Below are 19,409 nucleotides of genomic sequence, written 5' to 3'. Positions count from 1 at the left end.
AAAAAAAACCTCACCCACTCTCGGCACCCCTCAACATTCTCTCCGCCCGTAGACCCTGCCATACCCATCCATATACTGCAACTGACCAGAATTTGACTAACTTCACAATTGATTCCCCATGTGAAAGTAATAATAATAATAAAAAAAAAAAACAAAAACATACATATAAAATAAAAATAAAATAAAATAAAAAATAATAATAAAAATAAAAATAGAGCCACCGATTTTTACCCTGCCACACCTGATTCAGTGACTAATTTGGCTCCCATACCCATTAGCAACCACATTACCTATCTGGTTTGTGTTGCACCCAACGTTGCATTATCGCATCTGAGACACTACCCTGGGCACATCCTACGGCGCGCTGGATTTTCAATGGAGTGTTTATCTGACCAAGCGTGTCAGGGGCTCTGAGTTACTTGAGTCGTAAGGGATACCCCTAACTTCCTTTTACGTTGACATTTTATGTATATTTGTGTATCTAACGATTGCATCACCTTGTTTATGTGACTTGTTGTAGCTGGTTATCACCTATTGTGTTTACCTATCGTGTTTGCCTTGTGTATTACTTGCTTCTCTTGAGTGTTAGCTCTTTTATGTTAACCTTATGCTTCTCCTTACATTTAAGTGATAAAAAAAAAGTTATAGAGATTTATTGTCTTGTTTATAAGGCTAGTGAATCTGATTGATATTTGTGTTGTAGTAGAATCTTATTGTTTCGTACACTGCACGCTGGTTGTTTATCATGTGCGTTTAATTTATTTACTGAGAACCCTTGTTTATTGTGCTAAGTTTCATTACTTACCTGTATCCTTATGTTTTCTTGCTTACTATATATATATATTTAGTTATATTTTGGTGCGTTAGGTAGGCATCCGACACCATATTATATTCAGCCAATACACCCTTTGCATGGATTCCCGTATTTTTTGATTATATTTTACCCATTTCTGTGTCCTATCTTTTTTTCCTACTGACAGGACATCCCACGCATTCGACACACGGCATCGATCTACTTTGCATCATGTACAAGACCGTGTAAGGAATGTTGGCCTTATTAAGAGGATTCGTTGTGCCTCATGGAACATTGGTTCACTGACGGGCAAGAGTTTGGAGTTGATAGATGTCATGAGGAGGAGAAGGATTAACATTGCATGTATCCAAGAGACTAGATGGAAAAGGATGAAAGCTAAGATGTTGGACAAATTTAAACTTTGGTATGTGGGAGACCAAAGTGGTAGAGGTGGAGTTGGCATAGTGGTGGATAAAGACCTGAAGAATGATGTGGTAGATGTTAAACGAGTGGGAGATAGGATCATTTCCTTAAAGCTGGTGTTAGATAAAGAGGTGGTCAACATTATTAGCATTTATGCCCCCCAGGCAGGGTTGGAGGAGAGCTGTAAGCTACAATTTTGGGAATACATGGATGAATTGATGCATAGCTTTGGACCAGATGAAAAGATTATTATGTGAGGCGATCTGAACGGACACATTGGTAAAGATAGGAGAGGTTATGTGGAGGTGCATGGAGGGTATGGAGCTGGGGAGAGGAATGAGGATGGAACCTCAGTTTTGGACTTCGCGACCGCATACGATCTATCCATTGCTAACACTCTTTACGCGAAAAGGGAATAATACTTAATTACCTACAAAAGTGGACAGCATTTCAGTCAAATAGACTTCTTCCTCACTAAAAGGTCTGACAGATGGATGTGTAAGGACTGTAAGGTGATCCCTGGGGAGAGTTTAACCTCTCAACATAGATTGTTGATCTTGGACTTGTGCTTCTGTTTATTGAAGAAGAAACCAAGGAAACATGTTTGCCCTAAAGTTAGGTGGTGGAGATTGAAAGGTGAGTCAGTGAGGTCGTTTACAGTTAATTTGGTGAAGCATGGGAAGTGGGGTGTGATGGGGACGCCAGCACGATGTGGAATGAAATGACACATTGCATTAAGAAAGTTGCTAGGAGATTCTAGGGGTGTCTAGGGGTACTAAGTTGGCCCCTAGGGAGACTTGGTGGTGGGATGAGGAGGTTCAAGCTGCCATCAAGACTAAGAAAGATAATTTTAAGATTTGGTAAAGGATAGGGGAAGCTGAAGATAAAGAGAGATATAGGCCACCAGAAACGAGGCAAGAAAGATAGTGGGGAAAACAAGGGTGAGGAAATATGATGACTTCTGCAACAATTTAAATACCAAGGAAAAGGCTATTTATAGGATTGCTAAAATTCGGGAAAGGAAGAGCAGGGATCTCGACCATGTTTGATATATTAAGAATGAGAAGGGTAGAGTGCTTGTGAATGATGAAGACATAAAGAAGAGATGTGATGAGTATTTTTGTAACCTACTTAATGGAGACAACCTTAATAGGAGTGGTTCGAGTATTCCGCTTGACAATAGTAATCATAGGTATGTACGTAAGATAGGAGTGATCGAGGTTATGGAAGCCCTAAGGAAGATGAAGGTAGGGAAGACTCCAGGTTCGGATGAGGTCCCAATTGAAGTGTGGAAGAGCTTAGGACCACGTGGGGTTGTTTGGTTAACTATGCTGTTTAACAAGATCATGAGCACGAAAAAGATGCCGGATGAGTGGAGGAGAAGTGTTAGTCCCAATATACAAAAATAAAGGCGATATTCAGAGCTGTAACAACTATAGAGGCATAAAACTTATGAGCCATACTATGAAACTTTGGGAGAAGGTAATAGAGGTTCGCATAAGAAGAGAAACCAATATCTCAGAGAACCAATTCGGTTTCATGCCTGGGAGATCCACTACAGAAGCGATTTACCTTCTTAGAAGGCTTATGGAAAAATCCAGAACCTACAAGGGGAATCTTCATATGGTATTTGTTGACTTGGAAAAAGCCTATGACAGGGTCCCTAAAGATTTAATCTGGCAGGTTTTAGAGAAGAAAGGGATTTCAAGTAAATACGTGGATATAATTAAAGACATGTATGGTGATGTGGTGACTAGTGTGAGATCAGTGAGAGGCCAGGGTGCTCAGTTCCCAAATACTATCAGGCTACATTAAGGATCCGCATTGAGCCCCTAACTATTTACTCTAATCATGGATGATTTAACCAGGGATATTCAAGGAGAGATCCCGTGGTGTATGCTTTTTGCAGATGATATTGTTCTGGTCGGTAAAACTGTGGCAAAAATAAACAATAAGTTGGAACTATAGAGATACACTTTGGAATCAAGAGGCCTTAAGATAAGCAGAACGAAGACGGAATATATGATGTGTAACTTCAGTCGACTGAGGATCGATGACGCGGGAGTGAAAATTGAGGGGAGAGAGATTTCACAAAGTGACTGCTCTAGATATCTGGGCTCTACTTTAAACAAGGAAGGTGAGATTGATGATGATGTTTCCCACAGAATTAAACTAGGATGGATGAAATGGAGAGGGGCGTCTGGAGTGTTATGTGATTGACGGATTCCTCTAAAGCTTAAGGGAAAATTCTACAAGACTGTCATAAGACCGGCTATGATGTATGGTATAGAATGTTGGGCAGTCAAGAAGCATAACATAAATAAGTTGAATGTGGCGGAGATGAGGATGTTGAGATGGATGTGCGAAAAAACCCTGAGGGATAGAATAAGAAATGACCAGGTTAGAACCAATTTAAGAATTGTACCAATTCAAGATAAGCTCAGAGAATGTCGGTTACGATGGTATGTGCATGTTCAAAAGAGGCCTTTGGATGCCCCTGTATGGAGGAGTGACCAGATGTAGATGGATGAAGCTAAAAGGGCTAAGGGTAGGCCAAAAATGACCATAGATGGGTTAGTAAGAACTAAGAAGAAACATGCAAAAGTTAAGTCTTCACCCAAGTATGGTATCGAACAGAGCTACTTGGAGGGTCGTGATCTGGGTTGCCAATTCATGATTGGGATGTCCAAAAGTTTTTTTTTTGCCCTTGGATCTATGTAGCCGACCCCATTCAGTTGGGATAAGGCTAAGTTGTGTTGTTGTTGTTGTATAAATTGTTACTTTTAATGATAAATATTGCTTTGATGGATCGTAACTATATATATGGTACTCACCATTGGCTGTTCTATGACTCTATTGGAGTGAAATTTTTTTTCCAGCCGGTAATTATTTATTTTAATTTTAAAAAAAACATGAAAATAGATTAATAATTGAAAAATAATTTTAAAAATAGGGAAAAATATTATGTTTTGATTTTAAAAATAAAAGAAAAATAAGAGATCAATATTAAAGTGTTTTGAAGTGTACATGATGCTTGTTATGCTATACCATATTTGATTTTATTGTATTATGTAACAAAAATATTTTCTAAAATTGATTTGAAAAATCATTTTACGTAAGAAAAAAATAGAAGTAGCTACCATACATTTGCAAGTTAATAATAGTATTCTTTTTTCTATGCATTAACATTAGGGTGATATAAAATGGCTAATAGAGGAGGCAACGAGAAAGGCGGGAGAAGAGGGAGAGGAGATGGGAGACGTGGTAGTGGAGAGATTGCATAGAGACATGGAGTGCCTATTGATGGCGATAAAAGGAAAACAGAGTGCAACTACTGTCACAAGAAGTTTATGGGAGGTGGGGCCACAACACTTAAACATTTGGTTGGGAACTGCTCAGATGTGGCTAAATGCAGGGAAGTGCCATAGCTGAAGACATGAAGGGAGGGAAGAAGAGGAAAGTGGCGAAGGATAAGGTGAGGATAGAATTTGAGGAGGCACTACATGCTCCCATGCATCTTTATGATGATGATAGTGATGATCCTATTTATGTGCCTGATGATATACAAACTGAGCAAGAGGCTAGAAATTGACGCCATTGGCAAGCATTGAGCCTACAAAGTCTTCGTGAGGAGGAGGAAAGACGTAGATAGGCTAGAGGAGGAGCTAGTCCATCTAGAGCAAGAGGTAGTGGATCTTCACAGCCTCCTTTGCCATTTAGGAGATCACAGAGTACAAGAGCAACCCTAGCTCCAGCTCTAGTGGTACCACCTCATGTGAACCCTGTTTTACAACAGGATCCCCATGCGTACAGGAAAAAGGGTAGTAAGCAGCGTAAGATAAAGGGGGTGTGGACTAACATGAAGGCTTATGTTGGGGAGGCTGTGTCTAAGTGGATGTTATTTCATAGCATCCCAGCAAATGCCACTACAGGTCCCTATTACCAGTTGATGCTTCATGCTGTTGCTGAGGCCAGACCTGGGATAAAGAGCCCCACTGCATAAGGTTGATGGTGATCGGGATGGTGATGGTAATGGTGGAGATGATGATGATGGTGATGGTGATGGTGGTGGGGGTGGTGATAGATTTGAAGGAGTTCGAGAGCAGAATGAATAGGCTGAGCCAGAGCAGGAACTAGTGTGATTCATTGGGGAGAGTCAGTTTGAGTATGCCACACAAGATGCTGATCACGGTGCACATCAATCAGGTTTAGGGAGGAGTACAAGCTACACTAGAGGACCTCGTCGCCGATTCGGTGGAGATGTCCAGCTAGATTGTATGGATGCGATAGTCTATCTACTTTAATTGGTGAAATGAGTTTGAGCGGAGGGAGTGGGCAATGGCATGCCCCATTATTTACTGGAGAGAGCACATGTCGGAGTATCATGGACCTTATAGTCAATTCACTGGGATAGGGCATACATCTGGTTCATCCATTCCTAGTACTGACTATGGCTCCCAGACCCCGTCACATGGTGGTGGCTTTGTGGACAGTTTATTCTCATACCTAGCCTTGTCGTATATGTTGCTGGAAGCATCATTTGATAGTAGTTCAATGGCGGGTTCTTCATACTATGGTGGTGACACATACCCTCGGATAGGTTACCTTCAGTATGTAGATGACTCAGTTTTTTTGGCAGCTGTAGAGGACTACGTTCGATTCTTCTCTCAGACTGTGACATGGCATGCATTTGTGGTGCAGTCAGAGGAAAATGCACGTCGACTCCATCGTGCCGGGCGTGGAATCCAGCCAGGCCATCATGGTTCTTTCCAGTATACATAGTCCACAATCACATCCACATAACACATGATATACGTGGTTTGGCAAGTTTCCTGCATTCACGGAGCAATATCCTACTCAAGGTCTTGTATATTGCTCAATATTGTACTTGATTTTGACTGCTACAACACCTACTTCAACCTAAGCTGCAACTTAGGCAAGGGCTACAACCCCAACTTGACATGTTACAATGTATGGAAATAATTACAAGTCCCAACTTGTTACAAAAAAATGCCTTAGGTTATGCTACAATTACAACCTAGGTCATACAACAATAGTGATGTAGATCGAGCCTTCAAAACTGGCCCTAGAATTTGGGGCATGTTCCAGCTATTCCAGCCTGTCGACTGTTGAGCAGAAGGTTTCTTGTCAGCCTGCATGGATTTCTTCCTTTCACATCAGCGTTGTCAAGTGAAGTTAGTTTCCATTATTACTACCTTGACCAGCAAGACAAACCACAAAGAAATTCCCCTACCGATTCTGTTTTGGCTGAATTTTTGTCTTTTTGTGTGAGACTTAATCAAGAAGCAAGGAGAGAAGGATCACCCAGCTTCTAGAACTACAATTGATTTTCTTTTTTGTTTAATTCTTCTTGTCAAACAATTAAGTTTCAATTAGGAATGTTTTAGATAGGATTAGTTTCCTTTTTGTAATAGGTTCCTATTTTATTTGTTTCTTGTTTTGTAAAAGCTTTCAAGCCTATTTAAGAGAACCAATTGTAGCCTTTTGGGCAGAGTTTTGTTAATGAAATTGAAGTGTTTTCATAGACTAAGAGAGTTGACTAAGGGGGTGAGAGGGCTGAACTATCTTCTTCCCCCTTCTCATCCTTCCATCGAATTCTGTTTGCCCTTTTTTTTGTTTTTTTTAGTGGGAGCCATTAACATTAAAAAAGAAAATTTTAAGATTTGGCAAAGGACTAGGGAGGTTGAAGAACAAGAGAGGTATAAGGCTGTCAGAAATGACGCAAGAAAGATTGTGGAAAAATCTCGGCGAAGAAATATGAGGACTTGTACAACAATTTCAACACTAAGGAGAAAATCTATTTATAAGATAGCTAAAATACGAGATAGGAAGAGCATAGATTTTGATAATGTTTGATGTATTAAGAGTGATGATGGTAGAGTACGTGTAAAAGATGAGGACATAACATGAGATGGCTTGTTTGCGCCTTACTAAATGGAGACGACTCATGGAGGAGTATTGTGAGTATAAATCATAACAAGAAGCATCATAGATATGTCCGAAAGATAGGAGTGACTGAGCTTAAAGAAGCCTTGAGAAAGATGAAAATAGGTAAGACACCAGGCCCAGATGAGTTACCAATTGAAGTGTGGAAGGGTTTGGGAGTATGGGTTTTTTTGGCTAACCAAGTTTTTTAGTAAGATTATGAGCACGAGAAAGATGCCTAATGAATGAAGGAGAAGTATTGTTGTCTCAGTCTACAAAAATAAAGGCGATATATAGAACTGTAATAACTATAGAGAAATATGACTTACGAGTCATATTATGAAATTATGGGAGATGGTCATCAAAGCCTGCATAAGAAAAGAATCTAGTGTCTCGATGAACCAATTTGGTTTTGTGCCTAGTAGATCCACTACGGAAGCGATTTACCTTCTACAGAAGCTCATGGAAAAATCAAGAATCTATAAGAAGGATCTTCATCTGGTCTCTATCGACCTTCTCTGCGACAGATTCCCTTGAGAGCTAATCTGGCATGCATTGGAGAAGAAAGGGGTGTCTAGTATGTATGTGGACATAATTAAAGATATGTATGAGGGCGTGTCGATTAGTGTGAGATCGTTGGAAGGTTGTGGTAGTGAGTTCCCAATTACCATTGGGAAATCAAGGTCCGCTTTAAGTCCCTATCTTTTTACTCTTATCATGGACAATTTAACCAAGAACATTCAAGGGGAGGTTCCGTGGTGTATGCTTTTTTCCGATGATATTGTTTTGGTGGATGAGATAGTGGCAGGGATTACTGATAAGTTAGATTTATGGAGATCTACCTTAGAATCAAGAGGTTTTAAAATAAGTAAAACGAAGACGAATTATATGGTGTGTAACTTCAGTAGCTCAAGGACTGGTAACGAGGTGGTGAAACTTGAGGAGAGAAATCCTGCAAAGCAACTGTTTTAGATATTTGAGGTCAACTATTAACAAGGATGGTGCGATAGATGATAATGTGTCTCACAAAATAAAGTAGGATGGGTGAAGTGGAGAGGTGCATCCGGAGTGTTGTTTGATCAACGTATTCCTCTCAAGCTCAAAGGAAAGTTCTATAGTACGGCCGTAAGAACGGCTATGTTGTATGGGGCGGAATGTTGGGCCGTCAAGCATAGATAAGTTGAGTGGTAGCAGAGGTGCGGATGCTGAGATGGATGTGCAGCAAAACTAAGAGAGATAGAGTGAGGAATGATAGGGTAAGGGATGAGTTGGGAGTGGCCCCGATTCAGGACAAGCTCCGAGAATGCCATTTAAGGTGGTATGACCATGTTCAACAGAGGCCTTGGGATGCTCAGTAAGGAGGAGTGATCAAATCCAATGGAAAGGAGCTAGAAGAGCTAGGGACAGCCCTAAAATAATCATTGATGAGTTGGTAAGGAAAGATATGCAGAAGCTAGGGCTTGACCCTAGTATCACATCAAACAGAGCTGTTTGGAGGGCAAAGATCCATGCTGTCGATTGCATATAGGTGGGATGGATTGGAGATGTTGCATTCCTTTGTTTCTTTTCTCTGTCTTTTCCTCTTTTCTCGCTTCTTTCTTTTATTTAATTCTTTGAGGGATCCATGTAGCCAACCCCATTTAGTTGGGAAAAAGGCTAAGTTGTTGTTGAATACCTGTCCAGTACCTGTTTGAAGACCATATACAGAGGCTATTTCATCTCTATGGTTGCTGAGCTGGGAGATCACTTTAAGACCTGCGGCTCTGTGTAAGTTGGACTTCTGGGCAGCAGAGTTGTGATCATAAGGGACTGAGCCTGTAGAGTTCATCTTTTGAAGGCTTCATTACATCCATACCAAGGTCCTTCGATCCAAATTTGAGGGCCATCTGAGGCTGCAACCTCAAGTTATTGAAGATTACCAAAGTTTCTCAATTTGTGACTTCAATCAAGAACCCTCATATCTTCCTGATCAGAGATCTGTTCCATCCCATCTTTTGGGGATTTGTGGGCCCTGTAGAAGAGCCATTCGATCAGGAGTAGAAGGCCATCAGAGGCCTGGACTTCAAGATATCAAAATTCTCCCAGTTTCTGTCCTAATTCAAGAATTGTCTCAGATTTTGTTTCAGCCATCATAACAGTCTGATTTCCTGAGATTCCACTCACATTATGGCCTGCATTATTCGATGGTAATTTCTGTCCTTATGACCTATCAGGCTAGGGTATATTGTTCTGGTTTGTGGTACCTTTGTGTGCGGCATATTCCTATTGTTCCGGAGTTTCACATGGATCCTGCCTGGGGTTTGGTTGTTGAGACCTAGCATTACATTAAATAGACTTGTAAAATGGAGATTACCTTTCCTTGGTAATCACACTCTGAGCAATTTCTTGCTGCGTTGGCTCAGTAGCTTGATTGCTGGGGTTAGCAGTGAAAGAAAGATCCCGACATTCATTTCTTCATGCATATTCATAGGTGAGTCTACTAAAAGAGGGGCCAGCCTCATTGTGGTGATTAGAGGACCCCTTTGATCATTCACCTCTAATCAGCTTTGATGAGAGCTTAGGGCCAAAGGTGGCTTCTCTTAGTACATAACCAAATAAGACCTGCGCCAGATACAGTGGAGCGCATGTGAAAATGTAGCTTATTAAGTAGACAGCAAAAAGGAAATTTCATGCTATGAGACAGACAAGCCGCTCCTTCACTACTGCAGAGCGGCTTCACTCAATCAATGCTACAACCTTTTTTTTTTTTTTTTTTGGATGAATAAATAATTCAATACCAAGAGAGAAAGAATATACAAGGAAAAAAGGGTGGGGGGGCTTAAGCCAACATGGAGAAGCCAACCTGAGGGGAACAAAAAAAATCGAAACTACAAAATCCACGAAGGGAGGGGAAGAATCAAACCACAAGGGGCAAACAAGCCCTGGCACTAACTATGGGAGACAGCCATGGGGGGGGGGGAGGTGAAAGAAGAAGAAGGACCCTCAGGAGACAACAATGAGCCTGTTCCTTAGGGTGTCACGAACCGGGCGGTGTATGAGAGATCTAACTTAGGAGGAAACATCAAAATAGATGGCCTTCCAAATCTCTTCCAGGGAGTGGGAATTGGTAGTTCATCTACAAAGATTCCTTTCCATCCATAGGTGGTTGATGGTGGCACAAAATGCAAGTTTCTCAACAGTGTCACAAATGGTGAAGCTATTATAGGTCATGTCTACCTAGATCCATTCGCGGGGGAGGGGAAGGATGGGACGGGTGGAGGGCCAACAAGAATGGAGAACCTTCTTTTAGACGGAGGTAGAGAAGGGGGGCAAGAGAAGAAAAGATGGCTAACATCTTCAGTACCATGTGACGGGAGTTAAGGAAAGACTGAGTTGGAAGACGGTAGGAGAGAGCTTGCCAGGCGGTAAAGCTATGATGTGGGATGTGCCCTTTGAACCAAATGAGATTACGCCAAGGCGTAAGAGGATCTTTGGAGTGGGAAAAATTCCAGGCTAAGGCAGAGGAAAAGCGACCCAAAGGGGAAGGAAGCCACTTAATGGAATCCTGTATTCCTCGCTGTCCAGGAGGGATGGGGGGGAGGGAGAGGGGGTGGAGCCCAGCCAATGGGCAAGAGGATGGAGGAGACTGTGGCAGAGCGAGACGAACCAATAGAGGAAATGGTTCGAGGGGAGACTAGGGGTAGGAGAATGCCTACGGGGTTCCAAGGGTCTAGCCAGAGCAAGGTGGAAAGACCATTGCCAATGGAACAAGAGATAGCAAGGAGGGCAAGGGACCTGGTGTCAAGAATACATCTCCAGATCCAGGAAGCATCCGCAGAGGGGGAGACAGTCCAGAGGGAGTCCCCTTTGAGGGGGGCCGAGTAGATCCAAGTGAAATAACCTAGAGGGGGGTGAATAGGTTATACTAGTGGAAATTTTAACTTTTTTCGATGTATAGGTCCCAAGTGTGATTGCAAATTAAAAACAATGCGGAATAAGTAAAATAGGCACAATCACATAACATAAGATTCATAGTGGTTCGACTCAATCTGAGTCTAGTCCACTCCCTACAAAATTCCTCTTGTAAGGTATTCCATTAGTTCTCCCTTTCAATACGGTAGGTAGGGAAGAAAATCTTTACAATCTTTTTCACGGATAAGAGTATCCTTACAAAATCCCCTTTACACGCAGAGAGGCACCTTTACAATCTTCTTTGCAGGTAGAGAGGCACCTTACAATTTCCTTTAAGGTAGAGAGGCACCTTACACTCTTTTAAGGATAAGAGGATCCTTATACTCTCTTAAAGATGAGAGGGTCCTTACACAAGCCTAAGTACAGTCTAGACTTAATGTAAAATAGAAAATGGAGAAGTGGAATAAAAGAGAATTACTTCCGGTGTGGTGCAAATGAAATATGCAATGATGATTGAATGAATGCACCTTTTGAAGTCTTCTTGATGCTTGTAATGTAAATGCCAAGATGTAGACGAAGACTTATAGATGGTCTTGAGTTCCTCTTGAATGTAAAATAAAGAACTTGAACTCAAGAGATGATGTAGACCAATTCTCACTTCTAATGCTCAAATAATGATTTTCTAAAGTTGGGATTAATTGTTAATTGATGAGTAGCATTAGAGGTATTTATAGGTGAGCTTAGGAGAGCATTATAGGCAGGAAATCAGGCTCTAACAGTCGTATTCTGGGACAACCGGTCGACCGCCATTGGTAGCCGGTCGACCGAAAAGGGCCGTTAAGGTAAAAAACTAGCCATTGGAGCTTTTCCAAGTAGGCATTGATCGACCAGGACTTTCTACCGGTCGACCATCTATGGTCTCGGACAGTTCCGATCGACCGGGGCTTCCAGCCGGTTGACCGCCAACATGACACTCTGTTTTGACAGAACGTTGTTATATTGACCAGTCGTTAGTATTTTGATCATAACGTTTTGGTCCAACCTCAGAATAACCTAAAATCAGTTGTGTTGAAATCGTGACTCGATTTCTTACAACTTCTATGAAGGTTTCATCTCCTGATACCGACTCTAAGATTATCCAAAATACCCTTAAGTCAGGTTAATGTGGTTTTCACAAATTTCACTAGAACACATTTTTCCTAATATGTTCCTCACCACTTAGAGACTCTCCATACTTGGTCAAGGTATGCTCTATGGTCATTCTAGTATGATGCAATGCACATGCATGTGGTGAGTGCACATATATATGTGGAAGTTTTAAATTACATTAAAAAGGACCAATCTATCCTAGTGGTTTTCTTCTTCACTTGAACTTTCCACTATTTGGCACTTCATCTTCTTTTCTTCTTGTTTGCAATTCCATGTCTTGACATCTTAAAGCTTAAATTCTTATGATATCTTCTCAAGCATTGATGCCAACTTGTTGATACTCTTCATTTGATGGCTTCAATCTTCATTTCTTCCTTTTGTTCACCAAATTCGATCTTTGATATGAAGTCTCTACAAAACAATACTTGAAGGAAAATTGTGAAATACCTTCATATGTTTGTTATCATCAAAACCAACTGTAGGAGTGTGGGCATATCCCTAACACCAAGAGACCCAGATACTCTTCTGCTTGGAGATGATTTTCCAGATAAGCTTAAGAATAGCAGCCGAGTTAATATCCTTAATTTTACGAAGACCCAGACCTCCTTTAGATTTGGGGTGGCAAACTTTGGACCAGTTCATGGGGTGGACTCAACTACAACATTTTAGTTGAGTCTAGGAATGTGAAATCTCTGAGAGGCTTGACACTATAGTCTTTAGAAGTACACTGGAGCCTTCAACTAACAACTACAACAGGGAGACTTGAATAATCAAGTGTGTAGGTACAACAGTCCCCTCCTTTTGTCTTCTCTCACTTCCTTTCCTTTTACAAACCCCCTTTCTTCTTCAATGATGCTCACCAAGCCTTCAACAGTCTTCAATGAAGCTTCTAAAAGCCCAAGGTTGGGTGTTGAACAATAATCAATACACTTAATCCATCAAAGCAAGCCTTTAACTAAATTTCTTCAAAAACTCAAGCTTAAGGGTACTGTAAGCTTTTCTATCCTCTTGGTTGTGTAGAGCTTCAAATTTGGGGAAGACTGGCTTTTGAATCACCCCAATCAGGCATGGGGTTAGGGAGATAACCCCCATTGAAGACTGACCAATAAGAAAGCTCCATTTGGAATCTTCAGTGCGGCCTATGGGTGTGTGCACACCATGGGACGAAGGTACGCTGTTAGGTGCCTCAAGATGGCGGGTTTGATTGCAACCTTTGGATTGGAACAGAGTGTCAGAGCCCGATTCGCGTGAAATTGGAGTCGTCGGATTTGGTCTAGTGACACGACGAACTACAACGTCTGAATGTGGCAGGAAGTGTTTTGACCCTGATTGTTCGGTGTAGGCAAAGACAAGTGAGGCCGACAGATGGGCTCGTATAGGTGGGAGTTGGCTTAGGCCATGCAATCTGCACCAGACCTATGGCATCGAAGTGGGTAAGGATTAAAGTATCGGTATTGGTTGCCGTATCGATCGACCAAAATTAAGATACTTATCGGAGGGTATCGTATTGTATCAGAGATACGCTAAGATAAGCACATAAATGGATATGAAACACCTTTTTAAACACTTTTGCATAAAAAATTTATTAAAAAAAACTATTGATAACATGTATTATGCATAAACACTAAATTGAGGGTATCGCACTAAGAATTCAAGGTTTGTAGTTGTCCCATAAATGTAAAATCTTTGTTCACAACCTTGATTTCCATTTTAGTTAGAGAGAAATATGGCTATTAGCAACTTTGGAACAAAAACATCTTAAAAAATCGTGTTTTCTGAAAAAATACCCATCTTGGCCATTATATGACCCTAGCGTATTATATCGGTACATACCGATACTCACTAATATGTACCGATACGTACTGATCGATACATACAAATACTCACCGATACGTACCGTTACATACCAAAACGTATATTTCACCTCGATTTTATATTTTCCATAGAGTATCAATACGTATCGATAGTGTATTGGTGCATATCGGTATGTATCGTAGGATATATATCAATACGAAAGGATTTTAAAAATTTCAGGTATCGTATCGGTGTGAATTGTATCGATCGACTAAATTTAAGATACGTATCGGAGGGTATTGTATTGATATCGGAGATACTTTAAACCATGGGAGTGGGACCAGCGAGCCCGCACCAAACAGAATCTCAGCTCCTACTTTCTTATGTGTGCGATTGTGTGTCTCATTGGATCAGGCTGCCACTGAGTACTTCGCGAAGCAGGGAGCATCTCTGCACTCCACAAATGAGAGGACACTATAGCATCTTTGATGGAAATTTGTCAGTGCATTTCAACATCTTGATCTAAGCCGTGGAATTGAAATTTCTACCAGCCCAATCCCCTCTAACAGTCCGGATGATTCTGGAACTGAAAATGTGTTGCATTTTCACGTCTCAGACATGTAAGTCACTGGAGAGCATCACAAAATGGTGGCCCATTCAGACATTGTTGATCATTGTGGGGCTATACATAGCCAAATTTCGAGATTTAAATCCTTGCGGGTTTGTGCACGGGGGCCTTTGTGGGCAAGTCGCTGCACGCAGGGGCCTCATGAGTGCTGTGGCACACGTCGACTGGCTGGGCTGCGTGGCCCGCGGCCTGTGTGCTGCGTGGCTGTGGGGCCTTGTGGCTGTGCACTCGCGAGGTAGGCCAGCAGCTGCTGGCTCCTGCTGTGCTGTGGGCTGCCGTGGCCTGGCTGTTGGTTCTGCAGTCCTGTGTTGGCCTGGCTGCCAGCCTAGCTGGCCCAGGTGGCCCTGCAACCTCACTTCTCAACTGCCACGTGGTCAACCGAGAATGAGAAATTGATTTTTTGCCGCTGTGCCGCCACCTCAACACTGTCACATAAGTAAGTGGGACCCACTGACCACTATCATTTGATTGGGTACAAATACACTGCCATTGAAGTCCAGAAGCCCTGAACTGTTGCCAACAATGACAACTCACTGCCATCTGCTGCTCAACACTGCCAGATGCCCAACATAACCCTCTAAGAATCAAGTAGCAATGGCTTCAACAAGTTGGGGAAACAATGGGGAGTAAGTGGATTGTTGTTATCATATCCAGATAAGCTTAGAGCCATAGCCTCTGCGAGCCTTACCAGAGATCTTTTACATTTTTCAGTTTACCTATGAGAGATCTGGTATAAAGGCCTATTTGAGAGACTTATTCTCGTTATAATCCCCTATAAAAGAGCTTGAAGAGGCACTATAAATGTGGAGGAGGGCATAGATCCAATACACACAGATGTGACAAATGTTAAGACGGCTTCAACCCTGTTTGGGACCCTTTTGAACGATATATAATTGAGATTCCATATTTCCTATGTGCTGCAGCTGTTCACTCTTGAATTTATTGCTTCATGGAATACTCTAATACTGAATTGCATTGAGGTAGTTCTGCAATCACCACTGACGATGAAGGGAGAACCAGCTTAGATTTGTGACTTGGCTCTCACAGGTCCAACAGAGTAATTGCCCTTAAGGTAAATACCAATACCCCAAATATGGAGATGAATGCTTAACATGAGGGAGATTGACTTCCTTATGGGCTGTTACCATTGTTAGTTGCATTACAGGGACAAGCAATAATGGAACAAGAGGAAGAGAACAAAAGGGGAGGAAGAAATTAAGAAATTAGATGATAAACAAACAGAAGGCAAAGAAAGAAATCAGACCCAAATTGAGATGGAGAAGGTCAGAGGAGGTGACAGAGGATTGCGCAACACAGCTCTTGGCACTCAATGATAAACTGAAAATTTTCATTCCAATCTATCTATTTGTTGGTTGTATAAAAATGTGTTTAAAGACTTGCAAAAAAACGTAAGCCTACTCAAACTTGAACATTGAAACAGAGTTTGAATCAAACACCTCAACTCATCTCCTATGACTCTATGATCAAAGGAATTAAAAAAAAAAAAAAATGACAACTTCTAATTTACCCAACGTGTATCTGCATCACAAATATGTATACATTTTTATGTATTTATGTTAAATAGATTATTTAATCCAGGTCTCGTACAGAGATTTAGTGATGTAATTAAGTGACTTAATGGGCTTATTTTATTGCAAATAAGCCTTAGGTTGTGTTATGTATGTGTTGGGCCTTTGATCCCATGGGTTTTCTTTGTAATGGGCCACTTTAATGGGTCTAAAATATGGGTAGAAAGTAGGAAAACGTGATTTAATTCATTAGTTTAGTTAGAGTCCTATTTTGAGTCTATTTCATTTGTTGTTTCAGTTTCCTAGTCAGATTAGGTTTCCCAATTAGTTAAGGATTGGGTTAGGCCTTTCATTTTACTGTTTGAGTCAGCTTTGAGTCTTCTATATAAGTTTGTAAGGGGCTACAACATTAAACACGAATTTATTAATGAAAAAAAAAAAAAAAAAAGTGGCTTATGCTGTTGTGCTGTGGGATGCAGTTGGGTGAGATGCCTTAGGTGAGATGCCTAAATCTGAGGGTGAGATGCCCATTCACTTGTTCTTTTACCCCCTTCTCAACCCTCCATCTAATTCTCTTTATTTTCTTATTTTCCTTTTATTTGTTTGTTGTGACTTGTGAGAGAGTGTTTGAGAGCTAGAACCAAAGCCTTTGGAGGACATCTTCTCTATTCAGCTAGAACTTAGATCCTGCCTGGGATTAGGATCACTTGTGATTCTAGTTCTACATTATTTAGTTTCTGACATTGAGTCTGTTTTAACACAAAATATGGTTATTCTGTCCCAAGATCATATCTTTGTATTCATATAAAATGTCTATCCATGAAAGATGAAAATGTGGAATTGCTTTATTCGCAGGCAACTTAAATCGGGGAATTTTTTTTTTTTTTTTCAGCCAAAAGATCAATTTTGCTCCATGTGAAGAATTAAGGATTTTGAAGGTCATTCCCGTTATTTTGTTGTGTTGACTATCTGATCTGTGATTTAGTTGGGTGAGAGCTTTAACAAATGTATGACAAACTGATGTACTGTTGAGATTTTTTAGTGACTTCCTGCCATTCATTTGTAGAAGTTTCTGTTCTCTTAATCAATTTATTTATGCGTACTGATTGATATGTTGAGATTCCTTGTTCACTTTCTTCCCTTTGTACAAGTCTTTGTTTCTCTATTTACTTTATCTATATGTTAGTTTCACGCATTGCAGTTGCAAGATTACGGCAGAGCTCCTTCAGGAGAATCAGAGGTGAACTTTCAGCTTTCAAGAGTTACACTAGAACCGATGTTAAGATCTATGGCCTACATCAGTGAGCAGCTGTCAACGCCGGCTAATCGGGTAGCTCTTATCAATCTGAAGGTCTGCAGGGAGGTTTTTTTCTTAAATTTATATCTTAATTTTTTGTTAGTCATTTGGCATTGTCTTAATCAAGTTTTACCTCTGAACATGCATTAGCTCTTCTCGTTTTTTGCTGTCACTGTTGTTGCTGCTGTTTTATGTTTTTTCCCTGATGAATGTGTTAGTTGTGATGTTGCTAGGGTACAAATATATTTCTATGTGCTCTGGGAGTTGGAGAAATAATGAAGTGATTGATTTTTATTTAACATTTGTTAATTGTTAAACAAAATCTAGGTTTCATTTTAGCCTTTGCAATTTGATTGCATGTGACGCTTACCTAAAGAAACATGAAACTCACAGTTGTGGACGCTTGCAGCCTCCCATGCTGTTGACTTACAAAAGTATATGAGGCAGTGTCCAATGTACATGGGAATACATTAGCATAAGTGCTTGTGTTGCAGACATTTATGCTTGTTGAATGAAGAAATTAGCTGGTTGGCTCCTCTGTCCCCACTGACAGTGGTGATCCATTGCCAAGTCTCCTTGTAATTGATGAATGTGTACTGATAATTGCAATGAATGGTTAAACAATTGTATGCAGCGCAATTGAGGTGTCCTGGTCCTCCCTAGGCAGTTTGACCTTTATAGTCTAGGTCTAACTAAGGCAATTCTGGTGGCTAGGCATAAATACTGGTTATTAAATTTCTCTGAGATGCGCATATTCAAGGGGGGGAAAAGAGAAAATATAAAATTTAGGATTTTCATAATAGTTGAATATGCGATTGTAGCTTAAGGAGAGAAAAAGAATTAAAGAAACCTCTAAAATGTATTCTTACCAGGAGTATTAATTGAATAATGGAGAAACGTATTTACATTGTGTATTACAAAACCAGGGTCCTATAACCAAACCAAGGAGAAGGAAAGAAAGGAAGAGAAGAGAGAGAAGAGTTGCAGCCAAATCGTGGGAGGCTGTCTGTGCTAGGTTGATTACTTAGCGCAGACCCCTACCCACTTTATGTAGTATTTAGCAAATAAGACAAAACTACGCCTGTACGCTGCGCTACCTATTACAAGTAATAAAATAAGGCTAGAAAGATGGAAATAACCCTAGAAACTCAACAATCCCCCTCAAGCTGGAGCATACAAATAACACAAGTCATTATTTGCTCTCAGCAATTAGTTTCTCTAGCCCCGGTTATATATATATATATATATATAGTAAATACAGTCCTAGCAAATTTAAAAAGCAAAAATCAAAGAGCAATCCGAAGGTGTTTCTGAAGGATGAAAACCATTAGCTGTAACGAATCATTGGAGGCTCCCACTTTTGTTGAAATTTTAGCTTAATTTGGCAGAATCATTGGAGGCTCCCCCATTTGTTGAAATTTTAGCTTAATTTGGCAGATTGTAGGGCTTTGAACTAACCTTTTTCAGGGGAAAAAAGTTGTAGGGCCTTTACCTAAGACAGTTTTAGTTCATCCAACATGTCCAATTAGGTTTGCCCAAGAATACCAAACTGAAAATATGGTTCCTGATTTTGTTGTTCCATGTTATAACTCCAGTACGAATCAAAGTTTCAGCCAAACTCCAATGTTTTCGCACTTTGTGTGGGTGGCGGCTGAAGTGGCTGGTCATTCTTCAATAGCTTGAAAATTGGTTCACAAATTGTAGTCAACTGAGCTATGAATCTGCTAATATACTGGATGTGACCAAAAAATCTTCGTATTTGCTTCTCAGTCCGAGGTGTGGGCATTTCCTAAATTGCCTTGATCTTGATAGGGTCGACTTTAATGCCTCTTTCACTCACTAAGCAGCCTAACAACTTTCCCTCTGTTGCTTCAAATACACATTTCTGAGGGTTCAGCTTCAGATGATACTTCTTAATTCTTTCAAAGACACGCGTTAGCGTGAGAATATGCCCTTGTC

The 19,409-nt window shown here is 40.7% G+C and overlaps 1 protein-coding gene across 1 annotated transcript in view; it reads left to right on the top strand.

Moving 5' to 3' along the window:
- The window catches only part of LOC122057427 (protein FAR1-RELATED SEQUENCE 3-like), a 37,831-nt gene that overhangs the window by 9,053 nt on the left and 9,369 nt on the right, over positions 1 to 19,409 (top strand). Inside the window, 1 exon segment of the mRNA XM_042619530.1 lies at positions 17,355 to 17,504. Within this exon segment, the coding sequence (XP_042475464.1) occupies positions 17,355 to 17,504 (150 nt within the window).

This window comes from Macadamia integrifolia, chromosome 12 (genome assembly GCF_013358625.1).
Source record: "Macadamia integrifolia cultivar HAES 741 chromosome 12, SCU_Mint_v3, whole genome shotgun sequence".
Taxonomy (NCBI): Eukaryota; Viridiplantae; Streptophyta; class Magnoliopsida; order Proteales; family Proteaceae; genus Macadamia; species Macadamia integrifolia.
The sequence above is the reverse complement of the archived record's forward strand: the minus strand, read 5'-3'. Positions and strand labels throughout refer to the sequence as shown.